At 40.0% G+C, this 26,891-nt stretch overlaps 1 protein-coding gene across 2 annotated transcripts in view; it reads left to right on the plus strand.

Moving 5' to 3' along the window:
* jarid2b (jumonji and AT-rich interaction domain containing 2b) overlaps positions 1 to 26,891 on the plus strand; it is a 116,130-nt gene that overhangs the window by 76,805 nt on the left and 12,434 nt on the right. For both annotated transcript variants that reach the window (XM_032580841.1, XM_032580842.1), the window contains 4 exons: positions 1,719 to 1,942; positions 12,202 to 12,420; positions 19,082 to 19,326; positions 25,328 to 26,795. In XM_032580841.1, coding sequence (XP_032436732.1) covers positions 1,719 to 1,942; positions 12,202 to 12,420; positions 19,082 to 19,326; positions 25,328 to 26,795 — 2,156 coding nt within the window. The remainder of the gene's footprint in view (positions 1 to 1,718; positions 1,943 to 12,201; positions 12,421 to 19,081; positions 19,327 to 25,327; positions 26,796 to 26,891) is intronic.

Genomic DNA, 26,891 nt, shown 5'->3' on the forward strand with positions numbered 1-26,891 from the left:
CTTTACCACAAAGTAAATCAAAATGGACAGAAGCAAAAAAAAGAAAAAAGAATACATATAAAAAATTCTGAGTGTAAAAGTGTGAGCATTCTGGGATGCGTTTAGCATCATTGTCAGATTGTTTGCAACATTAGGTACTGAGGGATGTAGACTTTTTTCTGAGCTTTTAGTAAGATTTGTATTGCAGCAGAGTCTCTGTTTCATCATTCACTTGAAAGAAGGATAACTATTAGCATGACGGAAGGAGAGGGGTTGCTATAGTCAGGTAAAAACCAAAACAATTGTAATACAATTGTTATCCAGTAGATGGATCAGTGGTATAGTTTTTAAATACAAAGCACCCTATTCCTCTAAATATACCAAAATTATGTCCATCTGGGTTAGCTAGTGACGCTCATTCCTTGGCCGGGAAAGTAGCTAATGGTTTCCTGAAAGTTGGTTGATGACATCATCAGCAAATCACTGAAAAATCATTGGCGCAATTAGCCTGCAATTGAAATACTCATTGGAGGACGAAATTAATAATGTGAGGAAAAAGTAACTGTAAATATGCTTAAAGCCACAAACTTTCTTCTATTGATTTTTTTTTTCCTATCATAATTTCGACTTTCCTCTTTTATCCAAACTATATGCAACAGGTTTGGTTTAGTTTGTATTTATTCAGTTTTATGTTTAATTAGAATTTTTCTTAACTAATGATCTACATAGGAGCCATAACAAGTCTCAAAAATACAAACATTTTTAACTACAGTTTTACAGTTTTTGTATACAGTCTACTTTATCAATCCAGATTGATTAAAGATGGACAATTAAAACACATTGATTGCAGAAATTTCACAAAGAAAACATGAAAATTAAATCCCACATTGACTGTTTGGGGATCGGTCAGAAGTGGCGTTGCACTTTCAAAATACAACAGAATGTTTTTACATATCAGATTCTCTAGAAATCTCTAATAACAGGTGAAAATCTCTGATTTGTGGGTCTTTGGTGAGATTTGCTGATGAAGTCAAAATACTTTCTGAATAAAAAGAAAACGTCACCAAGTTGGCAACATGGGGTTGATGGCTAATCAAAGCAACTGTTGCAAAATAAATACCTTCTAGATTTATTTGTTGTCACTGTTTTCCACACTCACTAGTTAGGACTGAACACAGGTTAAATAGAGTGACAAAGTCAGTAATCAGCAAGCTAGCAACACACAAGTATTTCAGAACCCACTGATGGGGGTTTCACCTATAATCATCGATCCGGCAGACCAAATGTCAAACTTTGTAGTAAATGGGCTAAAAATAAATCAAGTTTTATCATGTTTCTGAATGACATGGTTTATGATAAGCCTCCATTCTCACCACAATCTCTATGTCTAACTCGTGCATGGCAGTAATAGAACGAAACTACATGCCTGAGACTGTGCTCCTGTAATTATCTGTGTTAGTTATAAACAAACACCCACTCACTATGTTAATGTCAGCTGGTGAAAGCCTGTATCTCCAAGTTATCACAATGGACTCAAGCTCATTTGATGAGCAGATATGGGAATATTATCTGTATTTTTTTTCACAAACTGAACATTAGATGTGATTGTGTAATAAGTGCATTGTTTTCATCATTTACTAAAATAGGTTGGGGTAAATTATTAACTTAATATGAATTTGTACAAGAATTCCTCAAAAACTTGCATCTTCCCACTTCAACTTGCTTTTTCCCCCTCTTAGGCCTCGACTCCAGGCTCAGCGGAAGTTCGCCCAGTCGCAGCCCAACTCGCCCAGCACTACGCCGGTCAAAGTGGCCGACACAGGCAACATGAACGGCAACCTGTCCACCGCTCCGTCAACGTCCCTCTCGTCGCTCTCCTCCTCCTCCCTGTCCTCCTCTATCCAGGACCTCTCCCGGCGCAAGCCCAAGACGGAGGACTTCCTCACGTTCCTCTGCCTCCGAGGTAGGCCTCTGCACAGGGGAGCAGATGGAGACATGGTTACATGCACACCCTCGACCAGCAGCAGAATAGCAAGAAAGCTGCAGATGCAGCTTGTTCTAATATTTCACACCGTTCCAAGTTACAGGCGTTTATTGGACGGGAGACGCGCGTTATGCCAGAGAGTTGACAACAGTTTGTTGGCTGTTTGCACGAATGGATGGGTGTGTAAGCAGATCAGATGCAACAAATAAGATTTAATTCAAGTTTTGATCGCATTCACCCAAGCATGTACACGCACCCCCCCCCCACACACACAGATACATGCACGTAGTGATACTAACTGCGCTCTTGCCTAAGGCTGAGATTATCCTGCATTTCATCAGCTTACACATCTCCCCCTCCTACTTTTCAGCAACTGTCTGTCTCTTTAACACCCTGCCTATCACCCTCTACTACAGCAGCTGTTCGTACATGGAGTATTCACACACACCCCGCTCTGCAAACACTACACAGGTTCATTGACACTATGGCACACCTTCAATGTCAAATGAACTGTAAAAGCCACGGCGCAGCTATTAGCAGCTGAATTAGTTTTCTCTGTGCGCTGCTTACTCTCTCGCACAGCAAAGTAGCTGATCGAGAACGGTTTTAACAGGAAGTACAAACTGACACCAGAGAACATCAGTCACCCGTATCACATCAGTGTCAGTAGCCCAGTCGCCACTAGATGATCATGGTAATTGAAGTCCAGCTCTAATTTTCTTTACAGTTAATGAAGGTGTTGTGTTACAGCCAGAATGGACCAGTCTGTTGTCAGATTTCTGCAAAAACATTTGTGTATTTTCAGCTTTTTTAGTTATTTTTGCAAATGCTTCACTTACTACATATATATTTTTTTTCACTTGACATGTAGCCGAGTGAAAAAAATCAAGGCACCTCACGAAAGGCTGCATTTTTCTTATATTTGGATATTTTAATATTTAATAAAATCACTAGAATTACACAAAGGCCCATTTACTTTTGATGTGCATGAGTATAAAATTGTTACTCAGCCTTTTGAAGAAGGTTTGCTCTGTTTAAACATCAGCCATTTAGTTTTTTTGTGCTCCTGACTATTGAAGAGAAAGGGAACGCCATGATGAGATCCAAAAAGCTGCCTGAGGCCTTCAAAAAGAAGATTGTATCAGATTATGAGTCTGAAAAGAGCAGCAGAATAGCAAGAATGCCGTTGGAACAAGAAAGCTGCAGATGTGCTGTGGCACAACACATCGGTGTGGTGTGTGTTGTTGCAATAGTAATCCTGCTCAGCTCAGTTTCAAGGAGCTTTGACACAAAGTAGTCCACTGCATAAAAAATGGTGGACATTAAAGTCAACTGCCAATGTGCCCAAATCTGGACATTTTCCAACAATTCCCAAAAATTCCAGTAGAAGCAACCTTCTGCTGGAAGGTTGCTTTTATTGGATTTGAGCAATAAAATTGTGTTTAAAAAATATCAGTTGTAGTTTATCAAATTCTCTGAAAATCACAAAAAGATTAGAACATTTGTAGAATTTACCAGGATTTCACCTCTAAAATTTTAGAATTTTAGAGGTGAAATAAGCAATGGGAGAAAATTTTAGAATTTTAGACGGCCCACACAGAAGAGCTGATGAGCAAAATATATAACTTTTTTTTATTCTTAAGATACCCAAATATATCCTCTTTATGACAGAGTATAATCTCAGTACTATCCAAGATCATCTTTTTCTCACCTCATTTTAATTGACCTGTCTCCCTCTAACTTACATAGTACTCAAAGTAGTGCTGAAGAGGACTCAAAATGCAGGTGAAACTAATACAGCCTCGTTTCTACTGAGATGTGTTGCACATATGGTGCTATTCTGAGCTGAATGCTCCCATTACTGGGCGTCATTAAACCTCAGAGGGCTCATTTAAGTACGCATAATTGGTGGTTGCTAAATCTGACTGAAACCTTTCGGTGCCAAGAACCTTGATTCAGATTTACTGGCCCCGGTATGTTTTTGAAGAATGCAGGCTCTGTGTGGAAAAGTAATTCATCAGAATCATTTTGTTGCTTTCTAAGCTCACTTCTAGTCTGAGCAAGCCAGATTCGTTCTGTGGTGCTGTGCAGCTAATGCTAATGTCAGTGGAAGGCTGCCTGGCTAATAATGCAGCACTTCTCTACCAAACGTGTTGCTCCCTGCCTAATATTTTTAGGTTTTTATGACTAGAAGTCTGTTATGTGGGAGTTTGGGATGTTCTGTTGACATTTTCGTTTGCCATGACTTTTCAGCTCTCTTTTCCCTTTGGCCTCTCTGCTGCCCCACATGCAGAGATCCGTACCGAGACACAGGACATGGGAGAATGTCAGCGCAGCCCCTGAGGTTCAGCCTGTGCGTTCAAGCGGGGTTGCAGCTGCAAATGCTTATCTCCACTGTGTCCCTGAGTGCGCTCAGCATATAAGGATATCTGTGTTAATCTTTGCGAAGGGATTCACGTCTTTGATATCGTCAGAAAGCTCTTAAAATCCCCTGAAAGACTTGAGAGATCTGCCCGTAACATCTGTTGGCCATGTTGCAGAGAATGTTCAGCGGTATCAGAGAAATCTAAAAATCCATTTTCATCTTTTTAAAATCTTTTTTCATTTGATTTTGGCTTATTTTCTTTAATAAGTTGAAACACAGCGTGCGAGCGACATTTCTGCCGTGAAGCCTCGTCGATGGTGATTTCTGGGATTCCTCTTGGGTCAAACGTTCAAAGCAGTGTGTAAACACTCACTGCCCCGTCCACACCACCCCCACTCCAGTGTTTGCTTATCTTATCTGGCAAACGTTACACATCCACCCGAAAGGCTTCAATCCATCATTCCAGCTGATGGCTATATAAAAGCAGTCAGAATGTGAAGGATTAGTTAGTGATAAAAGTAAGAAGCTAACCTTTTTCCCCCCTTTATCCCCAATCTGAGCTTTTAAATGACTATTTTAAGATCTTATCCAACTCCGTGATGTTACTGGTGAAGGTTTAAATATTAAAAGACAAAATACAAATAGCTTTTCCCTTTTTCGTCACTCTGATGCAATGTGTGGGTAAACCCAAAGAGTAATTTCTACTATAAATACTGATGATCATCATGAATATTCTTCCTCTTGCACTATTTAGGCTCATATTCTGCATTTATCTTGTTTCATTTATTTCTCCTGCAAAAAAATCTACATTCTGCACATGGGCTGGAGTTGGTCCCTCCTCCATGTGCTCAGGAGGGTGTTTATGTGTGGTCCTCGCCTGTAGCCGGCCTGTTTATAACCATGGAGAAAGCCATTTGGGCAGTAGCCAGACAGTCTGCCTCTGGCCCTTTTGGCCTTGGGTTAAAGCAAAGGTGCAGCGCTGCTGACGGCACAGCGGGGGCAGCACTGAGGAGAGTGGAGGGAGTTTATTTAACGTTAGACCAATTTAAACATGACCGATGAGGGATGCAGTACAATTTTGGATCATTTTGTAATAATTCAAACTGAATAATTGTAGAAAATCTCACACAAAGGTTTAAAGATCAGAATGAAAACAGAGCTCCTTGTTGCTGTTGCTGGTGTAATTTCCCTTGTACAGTGTGTGGTGTTGTGTATGTGCGTCTCGACAGTGTTTATCCCTCTGCCCCCTGGGTTGCCTGCTCAGCCTGCCAACCCTAGAGAGGTGCCTCTCAGGTTCAGGGAGGCCAATCCTGCTGCACTGCTTACATAACCTCCTAGGACTGACCTAGTGAACCAAAGACCTCGGATTCCCAGGATGCGATTACGCGTGCGACACAAATGTGAACGTATCACATCTGAAGCATAGTGATAGACAGTACCAAGTATAGAGATACTAGTATTTAAATAATTAAGATATTTAAATCCTCTGAGTTGCTGTAGTATCCTCAAATTATTCCTAGCTCTGAAATTTTTTCACAATTTTTATCAAACTACCTCTACAAATCAGTTTACTTTTGCAGGTTCTGTGTTGGTGTATCACATAGGAAAAAATTTAGATTCCTTATGACAAAATGCAAATAACATGAATATTTTGCACACCATAAATTGTCAGGTTTATATTCTATGAACATGGGGTTTTTTTTGTTTTATTCCTTTAGGAGTTATTGAGAACAAATTCTTATTTACAATAACGACCTTGTGGGGAGAGAAGAACAGAAGAACATTTTCACTCCCAGGAATAGTGCCACCCATTGAAATATATGTTGCTGTTTTGACGGCCTAATTCTCCCAGGGATAGGCTGCTTCCCCCTTGCATCAATATTTGGATACTTTTAGGTTAGCACCTGGAAGCTGCATGTTTGCATGCAGTAATGGCGCTGTGTTATTATTCAGTACAGCACTGACTGATTCTGGCTTGTCCTCAAAAGCACGGCCATTGTCTATGTAACTAATGGCTTTGCTAACAATAAGGAGTTTATTTTGGTGAACTCCCATTCTTCATAAAAATGATGAAGAGTTTCTCTTTCCCCGCCAGAAATTCTGTTCTTGTTGTCACTCTTACATTCCCCCCAGAGAGCGTTCTTTCTTCTTGCACATGAACGTGGTTCTTATTTGTAAGTCATCAGATCTACTTGTTCCCATGGTGGCTAAACCAACCTGATTGACTATTAAAATTGTCCTCATTGTTTCACTTCCAGTTAAGGGGACAAAGGAAGGGTGACTAGAAAAAGGAAGGGATTGTAATTATGCCACCCCACCCAAGAGCCCCGTTAAAAATGACAATCCTAATAGACTCTTTCAGACCTAATTATGACTTGTCTGGCCGGAATGAGGTGGATGAAAGCCGGTGTAATTGGGGGATTGTGTTTAAGCTTTGCTTGAGATCTTGAAGTAAAAATGAGCAATTTTTACTTTTTTTTTCTTGCATGCATTCTTCTTTATGTGTTTTCTGATGACTAACAGATTTAGAGAATCAGTTCAGAAAAAAGGAGTTGAAAATTTTAGGCGATGACCACATTTATATTGCGCCTGCCCCCTTCCACAGGATGACTGTGGTCAGGATCGAAACATAAAAGTAAGCTGAGTTACCCAGAGGAAACCCCTTCATGCCCGGGGACTATTGGGTAAATTGGTCTCTCCAAGTTGCCCTTAGAGTGTGTATGTGTGCATGGTTGTCTGTCCTGTGTGTCTGTGTTGCCTTGTGGATTGGTGACATGTCCATGCTTTACTCCACCTCTCACCCAATGACTGCTAAAGTTGGGGACTGTTTGTATTTCCATTAATTTCTGCTTAATATGTACAGTTGTCTTATAACTCGATAGTCTAATTGTACTATCTTAAAGTTAATAGTTCACACAATTTGTACATTTTTACAAAAAGAGTAATTCTTCTTCTTCTTCTATTGTGAACATTTTTATTTGAGCACCTTTGCAACCTGTAACTCCAAACACCTCATGTTTTACCTCAGGTGGCCCTCCAGTCTGTTTCCATGACCTGCTGACTTCTTCTCAGAACAGTAAATTACAACCATTTAGCTAATGAATCCAGTCATTAAAAGTTGATTGTACCAGTCTGTTTGCTCCCTCATTGTGTATATTTTCAGCCGCTGCTGCACCTTTGATGATTTTCAGTGCTATCAGGGCTGTGTGTGCTGTTGTTTGCATCTTCTGGTTATAATCCAGGAAAAACGTGATGCAATTCATGTTCCAGCATATCTTACTTTGCAAGTTATCTGTAGAGAAACTATAAAGGAAATACATACAGGACCTCTGTTGGCATGTTGTCTTGCTTTAAATAAAAGTGGTGTTAGAACTGATGGATGAGTTTAATTAAAACATACGGATGTTCTGATCTGATCTTAAGGATAGGCTTGGGTTACTGATCAAGGTTTTTGTTGTAATCGTATTGAAGTCCCTGACAAAACTCAACTCCTTTTTATTTTAAACTAAAATCAATGACACAGGGATGGCTTAAAAACAGTAGTATAAGCTGTGCATCTTTCTTTGTTTATCTTATGAGTTCAGGTATTCTTTAATAACTTTTAAAGTCTATTTTTGTATCATTTACATTGATGTTCACATTAAATGAGTTGCAGCTCCCAGTTTTTTTGTCATGTGATTATCTTTACTGGCTGAACTGGATATCCCCAATGTGATTTTACAATTTTCAAGGGAAGGTACACATTTTCTTAATTAATCCAGAGAAAAAACATTTCTGTAAGTTTTGTCCAGACAGGATTAATTGGAACCACAACTGAATGTGTTAAATGTGAGCTGAACCCACCAATGGGTTGGGTCAAATGGCACAGTTAAGCACAGCAGAGGGTTGATCATTTTTCTCCTCTGTCAGAGCAACCTGCCTAAGGGATGTTCTTTTCTATTTTGTTTATTTGAAAAGCCAGACTTTAGGAGCTAAATTCCTGAAATAACACCAATTTAAGTGTTTCCAAATAAAATCCTAAATATTGAAATGTGAAATGTTCTTTATAGAAGCTTTGGCTGTCTTGCTCATTTTCTAATTCTAATTAGAATTTTAATTAATTCCTCATATAATTTCAGGCTTTTTCACATATATTTATGTAAAAGATTTATCTCTTTTGCTAGTCATATAATTTATTCCAGTACCCTCACATATTTGTTATCTTAATGGGCTTTATATGTATAAAATGTGTAAAATCTAAGGCACGCATTTAGTCTTTTCCAAAACAAGTATGCTAATTAAATAACTGGCATAATTCATTATGTTCTATTTTAGATACTCGGTATAGTTTAATACAGGCCAGTTGAATTCAGCTTATTTCTCAGAGGCTTAACAATTATTTTAATTGGCTTATAATCACACATTACTTTCCATTAATGCGCTTTTAAACACTAAGACCCCCTAAAAGGGTAATAAAAACCACAGTAGTTTCTCCTGCTATGCTATCGATTTAGTCATAAAGGCCTCACAACTTCATAAAATCCACAGTTTCCTGCTCACAGCCAGATTTAATCAAAGCTGCAAGAACATTGCATAACCATGCATTCTTGTGAAGTACAAATCGGCTATTACAAACACCCAATCACAAAATTAGAAAGAGGGGAAGAGTCTGTTCCTTTGCTTTTTCTCTGTAGTGCCTTTCAATAAAAAAGAACAGGGCATGTTGCTGTTTTTTAATAGGGGATACTGATAGTGGAAAAATCTTTGAAGCTCCTCATAAATCAAGCATCTTTCATTTTGTTTTGAGGCAGTTTCCTGCAAGATTATTTTCATGCAAATGAATAGCGAGATGAGAGTTAAACTCAGAAGAAATGAATAACTTTATCTCTGTACAAACCAACCTTTGTATTTTCACCATATTTTTCCAGAAACACTTTGCTCCGTTATCCCACGTCTGCTGACCAGCTGGATTCTATGATTTAGCTGAAATGAACTCTTAGTCCAGATATTTTGACTGCTGTTACTCAGGAAGGCTCCTTTGTTTGCAACCTTTTGCTCCAATCTTTTCATGTGGAATTCAAATGCAGGTGCACTTGACTTTTAAGACAAAACAAAACTACATAAAGGTGAACCATTTTGTTTCATTTTCACCTAAACAGGGCTCAATACGTAGTGCTAATGATGTCAAAATTCTGACGGTTGAAACTGCTTTTCTTTCTGTAACACTTCTATATGTTCAAGTTACTTTTAATATTTGTCATAACTCAGCACTTTTTATTATAGTGAAGGGGAAATGTTGTTAGTAAGATCTCAAATCTATGACCTTCGCTATGTGAATGGTTGACGATCACAAAGCAACCTGCACACGCAGAAAAAATTTACGCTACACGCCAGCACTGTGTTTACAGAAGTAACAATGGATGGTGCGATCTATGGGTCAGTTTTAAAAAAAATTTGTTTAGCTTGTTGAGCAATTGGAGCTGACAGCGTTGTGACAAGATGAAGGAACCTAAGAAAAACGCTAACTTTATCCATTATTTGTCTGGATTTATTGCATCTGGGTGCAGAATTATGATGCATGCCTCACGACAATAACGTAAAAGTTGGATAAATGTGATATGACCACATTTATTTGACCAAATTACAAAACTGACTTCAGAAGCTTTGTAATTTAGTATCACATATTAAAATGCCACAAATCAAATTATTTTGTTTCTTTTGTTGTTTTAGGGTGAAATGTTTTAATTGGGCCATTCAGACTGCCAGATGAGCAAAAAAAAAAAAGAGTATTTTAAAATATTTGTTCCTTAGGTAAATCTGGGCCATCAACTACTATTTATTTCCATTTTGTTGTTGTTTATGTTTTGGGATGGTAGGATGTTGGCTGTGTTGCATTTGTTTAGGCATATGGTAGTGATGCAGTGAAGGATTGTGGAGTGTTTAACTGAAATGGAGAAGCAATTTCAGCGGCTTGGTTGTTATATCACAGTGTTGAAATGCATATAATCTTGGTTTTCAGCCATAATAGCAATATTGATATTGCTGTCAGCCCAAATTTTCACATCGGTGCATCTCTAGTTGTGAGTATGCTGTTAGATTTTTTTTAATGTAGATTTTTTCAATTAATACAAATCCCATAACTAAAGGGAGTTTCTGCTTTTTAATAAGTAAAATTATTTAAGTTACCCATAACAGCTGCAATATATGAAAGTAAAATTTCCCCTCAAAAAACTGTTTTATACTTACATCTGTCGGACTATAAAAGTGTTTGACCCACTGATTTATTATTGCAGCTTTATGGGATTTATTAATACTGCTGTTGGCTCTGTGACCTTTTGTTTGGGGCTTATTGAGGTAACGTTAGAGGCCATCTGCTGCCAAAAACAGTTCACCTCCTTAGTGCTCATACTAAGCTGCATTTCTGAGAGACGACAATGAAAGTTATGGGCTATGACAGAAAAAGGAAAGAGGGAGAACATCGGCTTTCTTTTCCAATAGGGTCGGTAATTGACTGTAATCCTGTTTGGAAGAGTGAAAGAGACAGATTTGGGATTGGCTTTTCTGCGTGAGACTTTCACAAGTAATGTGAGCACATGTACATAATGTATGTCTCAGAACTGTCAAAAGCTGGAGCCTCCGTGGAAAAAGAGACTGCTTGTTGCACAATGTCAGTTTTCTGGACCCAATCCCAGCTATCAGTAAAAATGCGTTCTCCTTTTCCCTCTGCTCTGTGTTGGACTACTTTCATTGCCGTGCAGCGCCTTTAGAAAAACAAGTTGGTTCAACAGAAATGCAGGGAAAAACACCAGAAACGATAGGCACCGAGTGTCAAATTAGAAATGTAAAATCTTCAAATGCAGCTTATCAGCAGCAGATTGGAAAATGTTAGTTGTGCTGGCGTATTCAGAAACAACAGAGCTGTCATCAGTCTAACATTGTGCTGTGCATGTCCTTGATTATGTTTGTGCATTTAACTGTGAGTGTAACAATGGCGGTACTCCGTTCTGAGCGGCTCGGAGAGCATCAATGGGCCACCAGCTGGGATAATAACAGATTAAAAACAGCAGCACAATCAGCATTACACTCAAACCTCAGAGGGGCTTATTTTTATGGTAATGCTTCAACACTGATGTTGATCCATTTGGAAGATTTCAGATTACAATCAAAAGAGATACCTTCTCATATACCAACAGCTGGATCGGGTTTAACATAGACTTTTTGACTAAATCTGCGTTCAGGCCTCATTTTCAATTTCACTGGCTACGACCTTGAATTGGGGTTCTTATGCAGATTTCAAAAGAAAGGAATTTAATTTACCTTTTTTTCTAGATTTGCTCAAGTATGAGAAAAAATAGGTGATTGGAAACATGTTTTGTTCTTCCAGACTTTGTTCAGTCTTTTATTGAAAAGTCATTCATCCATCCCTCTATTTGTCTCTCCATCTTAAGTTTACATCCATCTATTAGTTTGCCCATTCATCATTTCACATGTCTATCCATCAATCTATTCTTCCATCCTTACATCCATTAGTTTATGCATTTTATCTCTGTATGTCAATCCATTCCTCTACTCATTAGTTTGTCCAACCAGCTACTCTTGTGTCCATCCATCCTTTATTTTGTCCATCCAACCACCCACATGTCAGTTTGTCCAAACAGCCATCCTGCCGTCCATTAGCTTTTGTGTCCATCTGTCTGTCCGCCCGCCCATCCATTTGTCCATCCGTCCACTTCTGTGGATACATTTGCCATAAATCAAAACTACATTTTGTGTTCATACTGTGATCAGAGAAATCTACAGAGATTTCTGAGAGTTAATCTCAGATTTTTGACATAAAAAACTTATAGGAACCCCTCTTATGTTCTTTTTTCCATTTTTCCCTTTGTGTGCTCAGGTTCCTCTGCCTTGCCCAGTAATATGGCCTATTTTGGAAGCTCCCAGGAGGAGGAGGACCTGGAGGAGGAAGAAGATGAGGAGGAAGAGGAGGTGCGGAACAGCGCAGGAGTCCACACACAAGGTGCAGGAGGCAGCAGCCAAGCCTCGGCCTCCTCCTCTTGCAACTCTACACCTCGCAAGGGCAAACTCCCCGCCAGGCAGCCGCTCAATGGGCACGGTAAGGGCCAGAACTGGAGGTCGGAACAAAGCGCGCCATGTGTTTATGACTAACTAACGTTGAGTTCACACACCAGACTGCATGTTTTTAGTTAGTGTAATGTACCACAAAGATCCCGGTGAGAGGAGTTAATGAAGGAGAGAAAGACAGGAGTGAAGCAAGTGGAGAAGAGCTAGAAGAGAAAACAAAGAAAAGAGAACAAAAAAGCAGAGAAGAGCACAGGCGAAGGATTACATACCTTTAAGAATAACTAGAGCTGACTTGAAAGTTCAGAAGCATACCATGGATCATAAACGAACAAAAGACAGATGTGTAGTTCTTGTTCTCATTTGTGTGCATATGTTAGTCTTCACATGTAAGCAGATAGCTGTTTGCACTTCTGCTTTGAACCGTGGCAACAAGAAGCATGCTGCATAGAGTTGCAGAGCAGTGCATCAATTCTTTCCACCCCAATTAACACTTATCTTACTAAGCCCTAACAAGGTGTTTATGCACATACTGCAACAGCTGGCCAAGACCCCAGACACACACATGTAACACTCTTCCAGCATATGTACACCCCTAGGGGGCAGCGCAGACATTCAGATGAGTGCACACATTTGTGCACACGGCGCATGACATTTAGAAAATCCCACACTAGCAAAAATCCAAACACCACAGCATTATATTGATCTTATTGCATAGACTTAAGCTTATGCATAGAATTAACACTTGGTAAATTTATAAGAAGTCTTAATCTTATTAAATTTGCATTGATAGGGTCTTGTTAGATTCTCATGGTACTATCATTTCAAGTAAAAACATCAGGGTATCACATTATTTACACAGATTTTCCAACATAATCCAACTTCCGCTTAGTTTTTAATTGGATTTGACGAATAGTGTAGACCCTGAATCTTTGTGGGATGTCTTGAATATTAACAAAACATCAAGTTTTGAAATGATGTTGCCTTATTAATAGTGATAGACGGTGCTCTGCTCCACACCTTGAGGGAGCATTATGCAACATTAAATATTTCCACATAATCAGTATATTTTTCTGCATATATAAGAACAGTGAACTGACTGGAAGTGCAAACAGTTGGAGAAAACTCCAGTGGTTATTTTGTTGTAGGTAGGGGGTGAATCCTGTAACCTCAATATGACTTTTATATACACAAACTTAACCTATGGTTTTTCTTCCAATCCGATGTTTTCAATGAAGCAGGGCCTGAGTTTCATATTTCCTCCCCTTTCCGTCCCCGACTTTAACTCCTTTCTTGGTGTGTAAAATGTCTCTCCCCTCAAACCCCCCCAACCCCCTGGAATGTAGAGGAGTAAACTGGAGATAGATTAATGAGATTTAGAACAAGGTGAAAACATCCTTTAGATTTGTGTGTTTGAACTCACATTGAGAATCGGGCTAGTCTCTTAGGAGCACACAGGCTTCCCTCATCTTTCCTAGAACACATGTAGCTAAAACATTAAACTGTACATGAAGCGCAAACAGAAGGACAGTGAAACCTGTGTGAACAGATCCAGGCTTGCTCTGTGCATGAGGACAGCTTATTCTCCTTTTTTTATCTGGCACACAAACAGTGTTTGCAAAGCAACTTGGCGCCTTCACTGTGATATGCTAAATAAATAGATAAGAAAGAAAACACGCAGATATGCTTTGTAGGGGACAATAGAGAAACGGGTGAGGTTAAGGACATCAAAATGGACATTTGTGTATCCAAGAGTCGACAGCATTTAAAATGTATCTTGCTGAATTAGGATTTATCAGATGGGACAGTTTAATATGCATCTTGGGCTCCTGTCCAACAGGAATGCTTATATGGGCTCTTGGGCAGAAGAAGAGTGGGAAGCCAAAAGGAGAATGAGGGCAATTGAGAAAAAGGAAAAATAATATTGGTGAAATGTTGAGAGATGTTTTACTCAAGGAGGTAGAGGGAGGCAGGAAATGCTTTACATTGTAGGTCATTCATCAGCACTCCCTCTTTCTGCTACTATTTTTCATTTTGGCCATCCGCCATGTTGACTCGGCTGAATTAAACAGCTTTTAATGGGTCCAGTTTTTTTGCTGAGCTCACTTCTCAAAATGTCAAGAATTTTCTCTTTCAACAGGCCAGGGGCAGCATGAGACCTCCAGACGCTCACAAGTGTTGGAATGCGTGCACTCATATACTGTATGTCCTCTATACAGTTTCGCATCTAAAGGCTTGCAGAAACATGAAGTGAAAACTGGAAAGAGGTCTATTTGGGATGCATGTGGCATCACCTGCAGGTCTCAAAACCCATTTTGAACCAGTTCATTGACAAGCAGCATAAAGACGTCTTCATCCACTCTGTAAATCATGCATATTCTAGCGAATTTGCCAAATGTTTGTCGCTCTAATGCTTATCCATATTTTTCCACTTGGTCATTGTGGTTAAAACCCTCTGGAGCTTATTGACATTGACAGTAACTTGAAAAACTCACACTATGACTTTAATAGCATTCCTGCTTTAGGAACTTTCCACATTCCCTTTTTAAAACTTTTTGTGGATGCGATGTTAGCTTGCTGTACCCCATTAAAGTTTTTACCTGGGTCAAGAGGGCTAAATATCTTCTTGTTACTTGGTGAACTGAGCTGTTTTAACTGAATTCTGGCCTGTTTAACTGTTAGCTCCTATATGACTGAAGAATAGAATTAGAATCAGTGTTGGCACATTGCTATCTTAATCCACGAATGTAATTCCTCAAATGGATCTTTGCGAGACCTCGAGCTAGCTCAGTAACCTTTAGCAATAGGACTTACCATCAGCACTCCTTGACTTTCCTTTTATTGCCTTTTGACATGTTACAACCACAAGCTTGTATTTTGTCAGAATTTCAGTGATGGACCAACAGAAAACAACGCAGGGCTTTAAAGTAAACGACTCAGATGTGTTATTTTCAAAATTGTTTGATCAAAAAGCGAGATATGAAATTTTTTTGATGACTCCAAACAAAATAGCATTTACATTTAGGAAAGATGAGGGGTGATCAAAAGATGGATGAAACTCATTGCAGTACTGGAAGAAAACCTGTTAGAGTGCAACATACATTCAGCTAGGACAAAATAGCTGCTGACTACTTGCAGCTGTAATTGCAGCAAAAAGAGCCTGTAACTTTGTTGGTCTTTGTCGATAAAATACACTAAGGTTCTTGATTGTAACATGGCAAACCATGAACAAGTTCAAAAGCTGTGAATGTTTAACTTATAAATAATAATAATAATAATAACTAGAAAATTCCTGAAGAAATTTAACCGGGGCCTGCCAAAGTGTGCCCGTCGGTTTGGACCGAGTGTTCTGATGCTAGAAATTAGCATCAATGCTAAAGAAAGCTGCAACGTAATCAATTGCATGTGGAGATTGACAAGAATATTTACTAACATGGACTTGCACCATTCAGTATGATAAAGTAAGTGTATCAGCTAAAATTAGCAAAAATGCTAATGTTAGCATGATTGCTGTCAGTAGCATGTGGGACATCACTAGGATGTTTTCTATAATGGTATTACTCCATTCAGTAGACTAAACATGGCTAATAAGTCAAATAAATAGCTAATAGCTTATATAAGCTAAAATGCTAATGCTAATGAACTGCCTTGCTGCGCAAGGCAGTTCCCTAACCTCAGAGAAAAAGATAATGCAGAATAATATTATTGCACCGCCTGCGGCGGTGCACTAACCTTAGGGACATGTTGAGGCTTTTATTTTGAAATTTTTGTTAAGCTTAATTTCAAAGGGCCAAACTAATCCCATGTCTAATAGTCATTGGGTTAAATCAGTTATTTATTGCTCAAAAGAGCAATTACCTAATGTAAGATTTCTCAAGGCTTTTATTTTGAAATTTTTGTTAAGCTTCATTTCAAAGTGCCAAACTAATTCCATGTGTAACAATTGCTGGGTTAAATCAGTTATATAATGCTCAAAAGAGCAATTATCTGATGTTAAAATTGTCAAGGCTTTTATTTTGAAATTTTTGTTAAGCTTAATTTTAAATTGCCACACTAATCCCATGTGTAACAGTGCTTTGGATAAAAAAGTCACATAAAGCCAAAAAGAGCAATTATCTGATGTAAAAATATTCAAGGCTTTTATTTTGAAATTTTCAGTATGCTTCATTTCAAAGAGCTAAACTAATATCATGTGTAACAGTGCTTTGGATGAAAAAGTCAAATAAAGCCAAAAAGAGCAACTACATGATGTAAAAATATTCAAGGCTTTTATTTTGAAATTTTTATTAAGCTTAATTTTAAATTGCCACACTAATTCCATGTGTAACAATGGTTGGATAAAATCAGTTATAAAAAGCCCAAAACACAAGTAGTTCTAAAGGCCAGCTCAGTCCTCCTCTGTAGTAACTGACAGTTCCACCATGTTGTAGTTCTGACAGAAGGGCATTAGAATGTTGTCTGTAATTGACTTACTCCACTCAGTATATTAAACATGGCTAATAAGTAAGAAAATAGCTAATAGCTTATTTAAGGTAAAAGGCTAATGCTAATGAACTGCCTTGCTGCGCAAGGCAGTTCCCTAACCTGAGAGAAAAATATAATGCATGCTAATATTATTGCACCGCCTACGGCGGTGCATTAACTTGAGGGGAATAATGAGGCTTTTATTTTGAAAAAATACATAAGCTTCATATTAAATGATCACACTAATTAAGATGTCTAACAGTGTTTGGGTTAAATCCGTTATTTACTGGCCAAAACAGCCAATTGCTCTAAATGGCAGCTCAGCCCTCTGTTTTAACTGAGTATTGATTAGAACTACAGTGATGCGTATTTGTAGTCCTAACCAGCAGCCAATCCCCTCCTGTGTTCCATTGCTATGGTTATCAATCCTCTGCTAACTGTCATGTGTGTGTGACACAGAGAGGTGGAAAAAGATTTCTATCTTTGTGAGACACCCCATTGGTTTATATGGAAAAAGCAGCCTGAACAACTTCTTGCCGTTCAGGAACCGAGAGACGTATTGGAAAACCGTTTGAAGCATATGAAAGAGCTATTTGTCGTCTCCCATAGTACCGCGATTCATATTTGTAGCTCACTCACAGTAATTGCAGTGATGAGACAAAAATGGTGTATGCAGAGCACAGAAATTTTTCAGAAATACATGGAAGTGAATCTGGGAGAGCGTCAGTTATCCTGGCGCATTATTTCGCTCTGAAGCACTTTGACAGAAAACCGTAAGCCCTAGAGAAATTTCGAAAACATTTTACCGGAGCAGGCAGGCGTATCGATGTCATGACCGAGTTTGATATCAATTGGGCGATATTTGTGGGCGTGAGGGCGATTTCAAAATTATTTTGGGGTCAAAAATACTCTTCATTTCTCACTCTAAAAAAGCGGCAGTTGGTGTCAGTTAGGCTCTGCGTTTCGGCAGTTGGTAATTTTGCTCGTTTTTCGCTTTTTACGTCGCCATCGTAAGTCCGATTCCTTATAAAAATAATAGCTCCAATGCCGGGAATAAGCCGCACGTTTTGATACCACTTTTGTGGGTGGGCTCGCAGCGGTACGAGCCGCATTAACGGTAACGGAATAATAATATATAATATATAAAGAGACATTCTATCGAGTGTAGAATAATAGGTGCCTGCCATGCAATGCATAAGGAGAGCAGTACTGACTTGCTTCGCAAGTCAGTACTGCTCTCCTTATGCATTGCTATGGGCAGGCCCCAATAATAATAATAATGATAAGCATTATTCTGCCCAAGTAGTTTGCTCTCTCTACTGACTTTCACCTCCTTAAATTCCCCAAAGAAGAGTAAGACACAGTTCCTTCCCCCATCAAACATCTTTATTGTAGAACCGCCTTCCAGCATTTTCTCTGTAACCTGAAAAGCAAGTCTTAAAACATTCTTTTAGCATAAAAGTTATAGTTGATGCTCATTCCTTTAGTTTTGCTGCAACTCTGTTAGAGCACTAAGAAACGTCTGCTCAGTATCATAACCTTAATTCTGCTTTTTTTATATAATGTATTAATATCCTGTTTTTTCTATCATTAACTTTGTGCTTTTCTTCTAGCAGGTATCCAAGCCGTAGCACGTGTGTGTTTTTTTGTGTCCCTCTCCTGCTCTCCCAACCCCCAACTGGTCAAAAGCAGATGGCTGCCTACCCTGAGTCTGGTTCTGCTCTAGGTGTCTTCCTGTTAAAAGGGAGTGTTTCCTCTTCATTTTCATTGCCTGTTTCTCAGTGCACGCTCAGGATGGGGGATTGAATCGAATCAAATGTTCGATGCAATCCGTTGGTTTGCTTTGCTACTGCAAGGCTGCTTAAAGAAATGCAATTATATGGAATTGGATTGAAGTAAATGGGTTCAAATTGGGTTATATTGGCTTGAACTGAATTTGACTGAATGGATTCGGCCTCTCATTTAACTTAATCTGAACCTCAGTGCCTTGAGATGACCTTTGTTATGAATTGTAGCCTCAGAAAATGAACTGAAATGAATTGAAAGAGTTCATCCTGTTCATGCACTTTTAGAAGAGCTCCGGCTAAAATCCGGGTCTCTTCATAAAGATATATTTTATCCTATGTCTCTTTATTATTATTATTTATTGTGCTTGTGAATAGTCATTATTGAATAAGTTAAGAATGCTAAAAGCAACACCGCTGATCCATCTTTCTTTAAATCCTTTCCAGTTTTTAACAACCACAGCAAAGCAGGGACCAGGGAGAGTCCGAGGCCGAAGGCGGGCACACACAGCAGGGACTCACCCGCTCCTCCACTGCCGCCTCCTCCGCCACCTCCTCCACCTCTACTGAGGGAGCGCAGCGAGCGGGCGGAGGCTCGAGAGCACGCCAGGGAGCTCCAGGCCTTGGCCAGCAGTCGGGGCACCGCCAACGGGTTGCCATCGAGGAGAGCGGCTGAGGAGCTACGGAAGCAGGTACGGTCTAGATTAAAGCTTTTTTGGATCTACTGGAGACGGCTTTAGCAAGATGTTAATAGGAGAAACAGATAAAGGATGCAGTTTTACAGAAACATTTCTGTGGTAATCTATTAGTTTTGAATACAAATACTTCTCAGCACATTAGAATACCAACAAAAAGTTAATTTAAGTTGAAAAGTTACATAGATTAATTATATGCAAAGTGATGTCTTTTAAATGTTTATTTCAATTCACTTTGATGATTATGGCTTCAAGCCTATAAAGTCCCAAAATTCAAAGTCTCAGGTAATTACAATATTTCAAAAGCCAAATAAAATATGGATTTTAACACTGTAAATGGTAGCAAAACTTTATTTCCATGTACTTTACACTATATACAACCAACCCTCTTTGTAGCATTAATTACTGCATTTATGTGGTTCTTGAACTCTTACAACACAAAGTATTCATTGCCTAACCCCCTGTCTTGTTCTAATTTAAATTTATAAGTTAAATGGGACCACAAACAACTTAGTTCCATTTGTGACCAAGCAGATTTTGAGCGGGTGATTTCGAAGAGTGACCTATATCTGCTTCTAGTTGCTGATGATAGTTGAAATATAATGCTAATCATCTTCATCATAATCATCATCATCATCATCATCATCATAGTCAAAGAAAAAAGAAAAGAAAATAGGGGAAATTCTTTAGGTTTTTGTGAATATAGCAATAGAGCTTTTACAGATCCTTTTTTTTTATTTTCTTTATTTTCCAAACTCAGACTTTGCTTATTTAAGTAAATGTTCCATGATTAGTTTATTGCCAAGCTGGTAAAAATTCCAAGAAAAATGTTAAAACAAAAATAATTTTGTTTTTGTTTTTTAACTGCTGTGTAATATTTGTTTATTGCGAGTACTTTCATCACCAATTTTGTGCTGCGTGGCAGAAACAAAAGCTTAGCATACATCACTCTGTATTGAATCTGAATCGTATGCTTTTCAGTGTTTGACCTAATGGGAAAAAAATTAAGTTGTTTGTAATTTTCTAATTTATTAAGATGCACCTGCATACCATCTTCAGAGGTTTGGTTTCTTTTATTGTTAGCATGCTCTTAATTTCTTTTATCCTCCCATCTGCTATATCTTCCATTTATCTCTCTCTGTATGATTAATCCCAACTCTTCTTTGCCTCTCTCTCTGTCTTCCATGCTTTTTCCTTTGCTCTGCATTTCTTTCCTCTCTTTCTGCATGATTCAACTTACCCTCTCTTCTGCCTCCTCTCTTCTTCTTCTCCTCCTCCTTTCCTCTATCCATTGTCTCTGAGAGAGAGTAATGATTGTGTTTTGGCCTCCCGCGACTGCAGCTATATTTAGTAGCGCTGGCAGAGAGCTGCGAAAATCCTGCCTTCCCTCTTCGTGGCACTTAGCGGGTTTCAAGGAACCCCACAAAGTGAAAACACAGGAAAATAAGGCCAGACGAAAGCTTCAGTCCGAAAATGGGCTTTGCCTTGTCACGATGCACAATTAAAAGCAACCGTCTGCTGAGGCTCTTTGTTTTGGCTCGCCTTTTTCTCCCCTCCACCTTCTACATTATGATTCCCAGCCATTTAAATGCCAGTCTTCATCTTGCAGTGCTCACTGTTGCATGGTGAAGCTGCTAATGCACACTTAGACCCATAGTTTATGTTTTAAAGTGGTTGGTATTGTCCACTAAGAGCAGCAACAAATCTTAATGAGACTGACTTCCTGCCAAGACAAACTTTATACTCATTTCCTAGCAGTCTGTTGGCACTCTGTGTAATATTAAGACTTACGTTACATTTTATTCTTCTCTCTTCCTCTCTGTTCACTCATCTTCTCTCTCTTTTCCTTAATTTCCCCATAAATTAGTGTGAATAGGATGTGTTCACCATATGAGCTGAAGACACACACACACATATACATTTATTCACATGACCCACTGAAAACATACAGGCTCAGTCAGACCAAAGGTGAAGTGATCATCCAGGCGAAAAGCAATCCAGAGTTTGTGTATGTTCAACCTGAAGGGCTACAAGCATTATCATAATGCAATTTGCTGCAACTTGGCTCTTGCTAATTTAATAGCAGTGTATCAACAGAATCCATGCAAATGTAAAGGACCCTTCCAAAAAAAAAAGGATTTTACATGAGTCTATGAGATTAATAAGACAAAATGCAGCCAAATTATGTCATAATGTTAGCGCCAAGTTCTGGTATCACACAAATTATGTATTGATATATTTGAGTATGACATGAATGTCTCTGCAGAAGTATGACTTTGTCATCTGTATAGTTCCTTGCAAAAAATATTGATACATTTTAAACTTTTACATTGGATCGAAAGCATCAGTTTTACCACAGATTCTGAACCTGATTTATGTCTGGGCTTTGACTGGGCCATTCTAACTGATGAATATGCTTTGATAACCACTGTGTTGCTGTTCAGGCTCCAATGTTTACGGCCACCGTCCTGCTGGAAAGCGAACCTCTATTTAAATCTTAAGTATTTAGAGCCTCGATAACAAATTTTCTTACAGGAATGCCCTGTTTTTGTTCCATCCATCTTCCCTTCAACTCTGACTAGCTTCCCTGTCCCTGCTGGAAAAAGAAAAAAAAGAAAACAGCTTGTAACCACCCAGTTTAATGGTGGGGACGGAGTGTTTCAGAGTATTAGTTTTCACCACACAAGTCATTTTGCATGTTGGAAAAATTTGGTCTCATTTGACTAGAACACATACTTCTACTGACTTTCTGTGTCCCTTACATGACTTGTGGTAAACTGCAGATGGAACGTCTTGTGAGTTTCTTTCAACAATTCAACAGTCCGGCCACTTTTCAATAAAAGCCAGATTTGGGGTATGAAAGCAAAATTACAGATGTCAACAGGACATCTGTAATTTTGTTGATAGATTTGACCACCTGGAGTTCTGGATCTCAGCAGCAGCAGCTACTATTTAAGATATTGTTTTGTAACTAAACTGACCTGCCTGCTGTGCTACTTGATCTTCATGGTGCAGTTTGTTCACTATTACTCCTAACAAACCTCTAAGGCCTTAACAAAACAGCTGGACTTGTATTGAAATGAATTAATTACACACAGCTGCACTCTAATTACTTTGTCTTCGCAATTATGTGCTAATTTGTGTTGGTCCATTACATGAATTGAAATTTATGGTTTTAATGTGAAATAATTCTGAAAGTTTGAAGGGGTAATACAGTCGTGGCAATGATATGAATCACACAATATGCAAAACATCAAAAACATGATGTCACATAGAAAGGTCCCGATCATTTGCACTGATTTGAGTTTGTATTTTGTGTAACTTTGTTGCAACCTATATCTTGGAACTTGATTCCTTGGTCTTTTTATTGGCCAGAAGTCATTGATTGATAGAAAACTGTATCATTACAGGAAATTCAGAATATACTAATGTAATTGTTTCCCCTCAAATGTCACCAACTTGCTATCTACTAGTTTTCGCTGTCACTGTGAGAACATGTAGGAGCAACTGACGAGACGAAATCTCCATGTTGGACTTCTCTCTTTCCCAGGGTTAAATTTCCTCTTTTCTTTTTCTATTCTCTGTCTGGCCTTGTCTCTTCTTCTGTCTCTATGCATCCCCTCCTCCCACTCCTCCTCTCTGGGCCAACTCCTGCAGATGTTGATTATAAAAAAAAGTCTTCCTGCAAGCTCTCAGCTGGGCTATAGCAACACATGATGTCATCTAGACCCACCTCCCTCTCCCTCCCCTTCCTCTCACGTGCAGACGAAATCCTTTCTGCTTCTGTTTACTCTTGGCTCTTGTTTTTCTCTCATTTGGTCTTATCATCCCTCTGAGTCCGTTCAGATTTATATTGCTTTGTGTCATTTTTTTGTGCTTCTTTCTTTCCTCGTTTCCCTGCTTTCATTCCTTACCCTCTCTCTTTATTTACCAGACAGAGTAATTGAGGACGGACAACTCGGGAGAGGGGGGGGGACTGTTAGGTCTCCCCCATCAGAACAGGTCTGCTGAGCCCCCTTGTGGTGGAAAGTGGGATTGGCAATCTGAACCGCTTGGTCAGCAAACCGTAGCTGGTTAGATATCAGTTAGTCTGATATCTAAGTTAGTCAGTTAGTCTGATATGTATAAACATCATGAAGAAAACCAAACAGTTTGCAAGTTTTTTTGTCATTTAAAAATCAGTCTAATTTGTAAGCAAGGCACTACTTCACAATATTCGTCACATGCTGATAAATTCTCTGCTTTATTGTTTGCTTTCTTTAGCCTTTATTTCACACCTTTCCAACACTCCCTCCTTCTTTCCTGTTCACCCTTTTTCTCAACCATTGTGTGCATGTGTGTTAGGAGGAGGGGGAACTGATTGACGGAGGCTGGGTTAGGTTTCAGTGCGCCCTTATCTTTTAATGGCCCGGTCTTTGTGTTGGCCCCTGCCACCTGAGACGAACACAACACAATACAATACAATATATGTGCATGCACACGCACACACACACACCCCCTCTCACCGGCATGAATATGAGTGCGATGCAAGAGCCTTTCAAAGGAAAACCTGTCAATGGGCCGGCTGTAGCTCACCTCCTGTGGTGCCCCGGCTGTGATTGATAACTCCATCTCTACTTTCTTCTTCTCCTCACCCCCCCATTCTTCTGTTCAAGCTCATCTAAACAGAGGAGCATAAAGACCCCACAGAAAAATTACAAGAACCCAGAAACATTTCTCATGTCTTTATGAAATTCAAAGTACTCTTGCTGTGCTTCTGAGTGGATAACAGAATAACAATCAATAAAAATGTTTATGCTGTATATGATCAGCATAAAATTGGAAATATATTTCAAGTTATTATTTAATCATAAGTCATATCATATCATATCAATTTGACTAAAGAAGACCTGGAACGGAACCCTGTGCTGAACATGGACAGGATTTTGGAGTTGAATACACCATAAAGGCCTCTTTGTCCATATAAAATGGTTCAGGAGATAGATTTTTCTGCTTAGCCCATTAGCTTCAAAAAAAAACAACAAACCTTTAGATTTACAAGTTTCATAACTCTTTATTCACACAGAGATAAGAAAGATAAATCTATGCCGCATTCTAGGTACACAAATGAGCGTTACTACAGATCCTTCCTTCCAGCAGATGTTAGACTATACAAGCATCACTGCTCCCAACAAGCTCAAACTCAGTGTTTCCATATTATTCTACTATTCTATGTGGAAGGATAAGCATAAAAAGAACAAGAGCAGCAGGATATAACTTGATCAAGGTTGAAATTTGCCAGACCCCAAAAAAGTTCAGCTGTAAATAAACTGGCTATGGACTCTCTGAACAAGCAACAGGACAGCCATGTTTGTTCCTAAAACTCTCACTCACACACTTCAAAACACACATCCAATAAAAGACAAGCAAGTAAAAATGCTATTTTTGTTTATCCAAATGGGATTTTACCACGTGCCAATGACCCCACCTCCTACCTCATACTGTACAGCCATCTGTTAATGGAAATCACAGAGCCATCCCTGCTTCTCAGCTCATGTTTTTCTTTTGCTCTCTAAACTGTTGTTTATCCCCTCATGTTGTGGTTTTGCTCTTGTATAAATCTCAGGCATAGTGTTGACAGTAAATGGAAGATTTAAGCAGCCTTGTCGATTTTTTTCCCCCCAGACTTTACTTGCCGAATACAGCGTTCCACAAATAGCTTAGGATCTCTCTAACCAAATGTTTCAACATGCAGCTAGAAACACTGTGTGACCTCCTCATTAGGAAACACCCACGTTCCTACATTCTACGAGTTGTGCTTTCTGAAAATGATATCTGTGTGGGCATATTGTGGAAAATTATCTTAATTATTTTTGTCTGCATGGTTGTATTTATAACTCAGACTTAATTTGAAACACAGCAATGAAACAAAATGTAATCAGACCATCACCACCTTTTTTTCTAGAAAGCATCCCTAATATTCTGTTAATCTTTTTGTTTCCCTCTCTGTTTATCTCAGGTCTCAAAAGTGAATGGGATGACGCGGGCTGGCTCGGCACAAGCTGTCGGTGGTGCCAAGAAGAGCCACGACTTACGACTGCCGTCCAAAACTGTGAAGAAGTACACAGCTACCGTGTCCAAGGGCCACGTCACCTACACCAAAGCCAAACAGAAAGAACTGGGCAAGAAAACCAAACTCAGCAGCAGTAACAAACACAACAGCGCCGCCTCGGCATCATCGTCAGCGAACAATCACAATCAGCACAGCCAGCCAGCAGCCAGCAATAGGCTGGCCAACTCAGGAAAAGCAGCGGCACCAGCCCACCACAGCAATGCAAAAACCCGCAAACAGGTGCTATTATCAAACGGGCTGCACAAAGCGGCGGTCAACATGCGACCCAACGGCAGGCTAAATGGGCAATGGCACAATGCCTCAGCCAAGGAGGACGGGCAGAAACAGTGCCAGCAAGGCCACGGGGAGTGCCCGGGTCGAGAGGGACTGCGAAACTCCAAGCGGCGTCTGGAGGTGGTGCTTAACTCTGTGAGTACAGGGGTTGTTGTGCAGAAAGCCAAAACGAGTGGCTCCGAGGCCAAAAAGGCCAAGCTTCAGCCCGCACCACTGGAGACGCGCAGCAGCAGCAAAAAGGTGGCCAATGACGAGAAAGCTGCCAAGCAGAACAGCACCCCTACCACTCCAATTTCTAATGGACATGATGCAGAGAAGCCCACCCCGCCTAAACAGACTCAACCTGCTACTCCACTTTCACCTTCTAGTCCACCGCCTCAACAAACGCCACCTCCTTCTACACCAGCAGCCAACGTGGAGCCAGTGAACCAGCGACCCAAGCGTGCATCGGCCGGCAAGCTGATGTTGATACGACAAGCACAGCAACAGCAAAGCAGGTTGCATGGTCGCAGCTCCTCCTCATCCCCCTCAGTAGGCTACAATAACACACCAAACCCCAGTCGAGCCAGCACTACCTCAGACCCTCAACAAATCTCTGCCTCCTCTCCCTCGTCCTGCAACAACTCATCTACTCTTCCTTCCACCAACGGCCCAGGCCAGATCAAACCAGCAGCGTTGCGGCTCGCAGACCGCGACAAGGAATGGGAGCACGAGAAAGAGCTGACGCGGCAAAAGGAACGTGAGCAGGAGAAGGAGCGGGAGCGCCAGCGGAGCAAGCCAGAGGGCTGGGCGGCGCTGGGCGAAGTGCCTGTCTTCCGGCCCTCTCAGAGGGAGTTCCAGGACCCTCTGGTGTACTTGGACGCAGTGAGGGAACAGGCCGAGGTGGCTGGCATGTGCCGTGTGGTGCCACCGCAAGACTGGCGGCCGGAGTGCAAGCTGAATGAGGAGATGCGCTTTGTTACACAGGTGCAGAGGGTCCACATGCTGGGCCGACGCTGGGGCCCAAATGTGCAGCGGCTGGCTTGCATCCGCAAGCACCTTAAATCTCAGGGCATTACCATGGATGAGCCACCAGTCATTGGTAAGTGAGCCAAATAGGAAGGCACGTGCGGTTGTGAATGGGAAAACTACCTCTACTAGTATTTAAAATGATTAAGTGTTAAGCTGCAGACTTCTG

The sequence above is a fragment of the Xiphophorus hellerii genome, chromosome 13 (genome assembly GCF_003331165.1).
Source record: "Xiphophorus hellerii strain 12219 chromosome 13, Xiphophorus_hellerii-4.1, whole genome shotgun sequence".
NCBI lineage: Eukaryota > Metazoa > Chordata > Actinopteri > Cyprinodontiformes > Poeciliidae > Xiphophorus > Xiphophorus hellerii.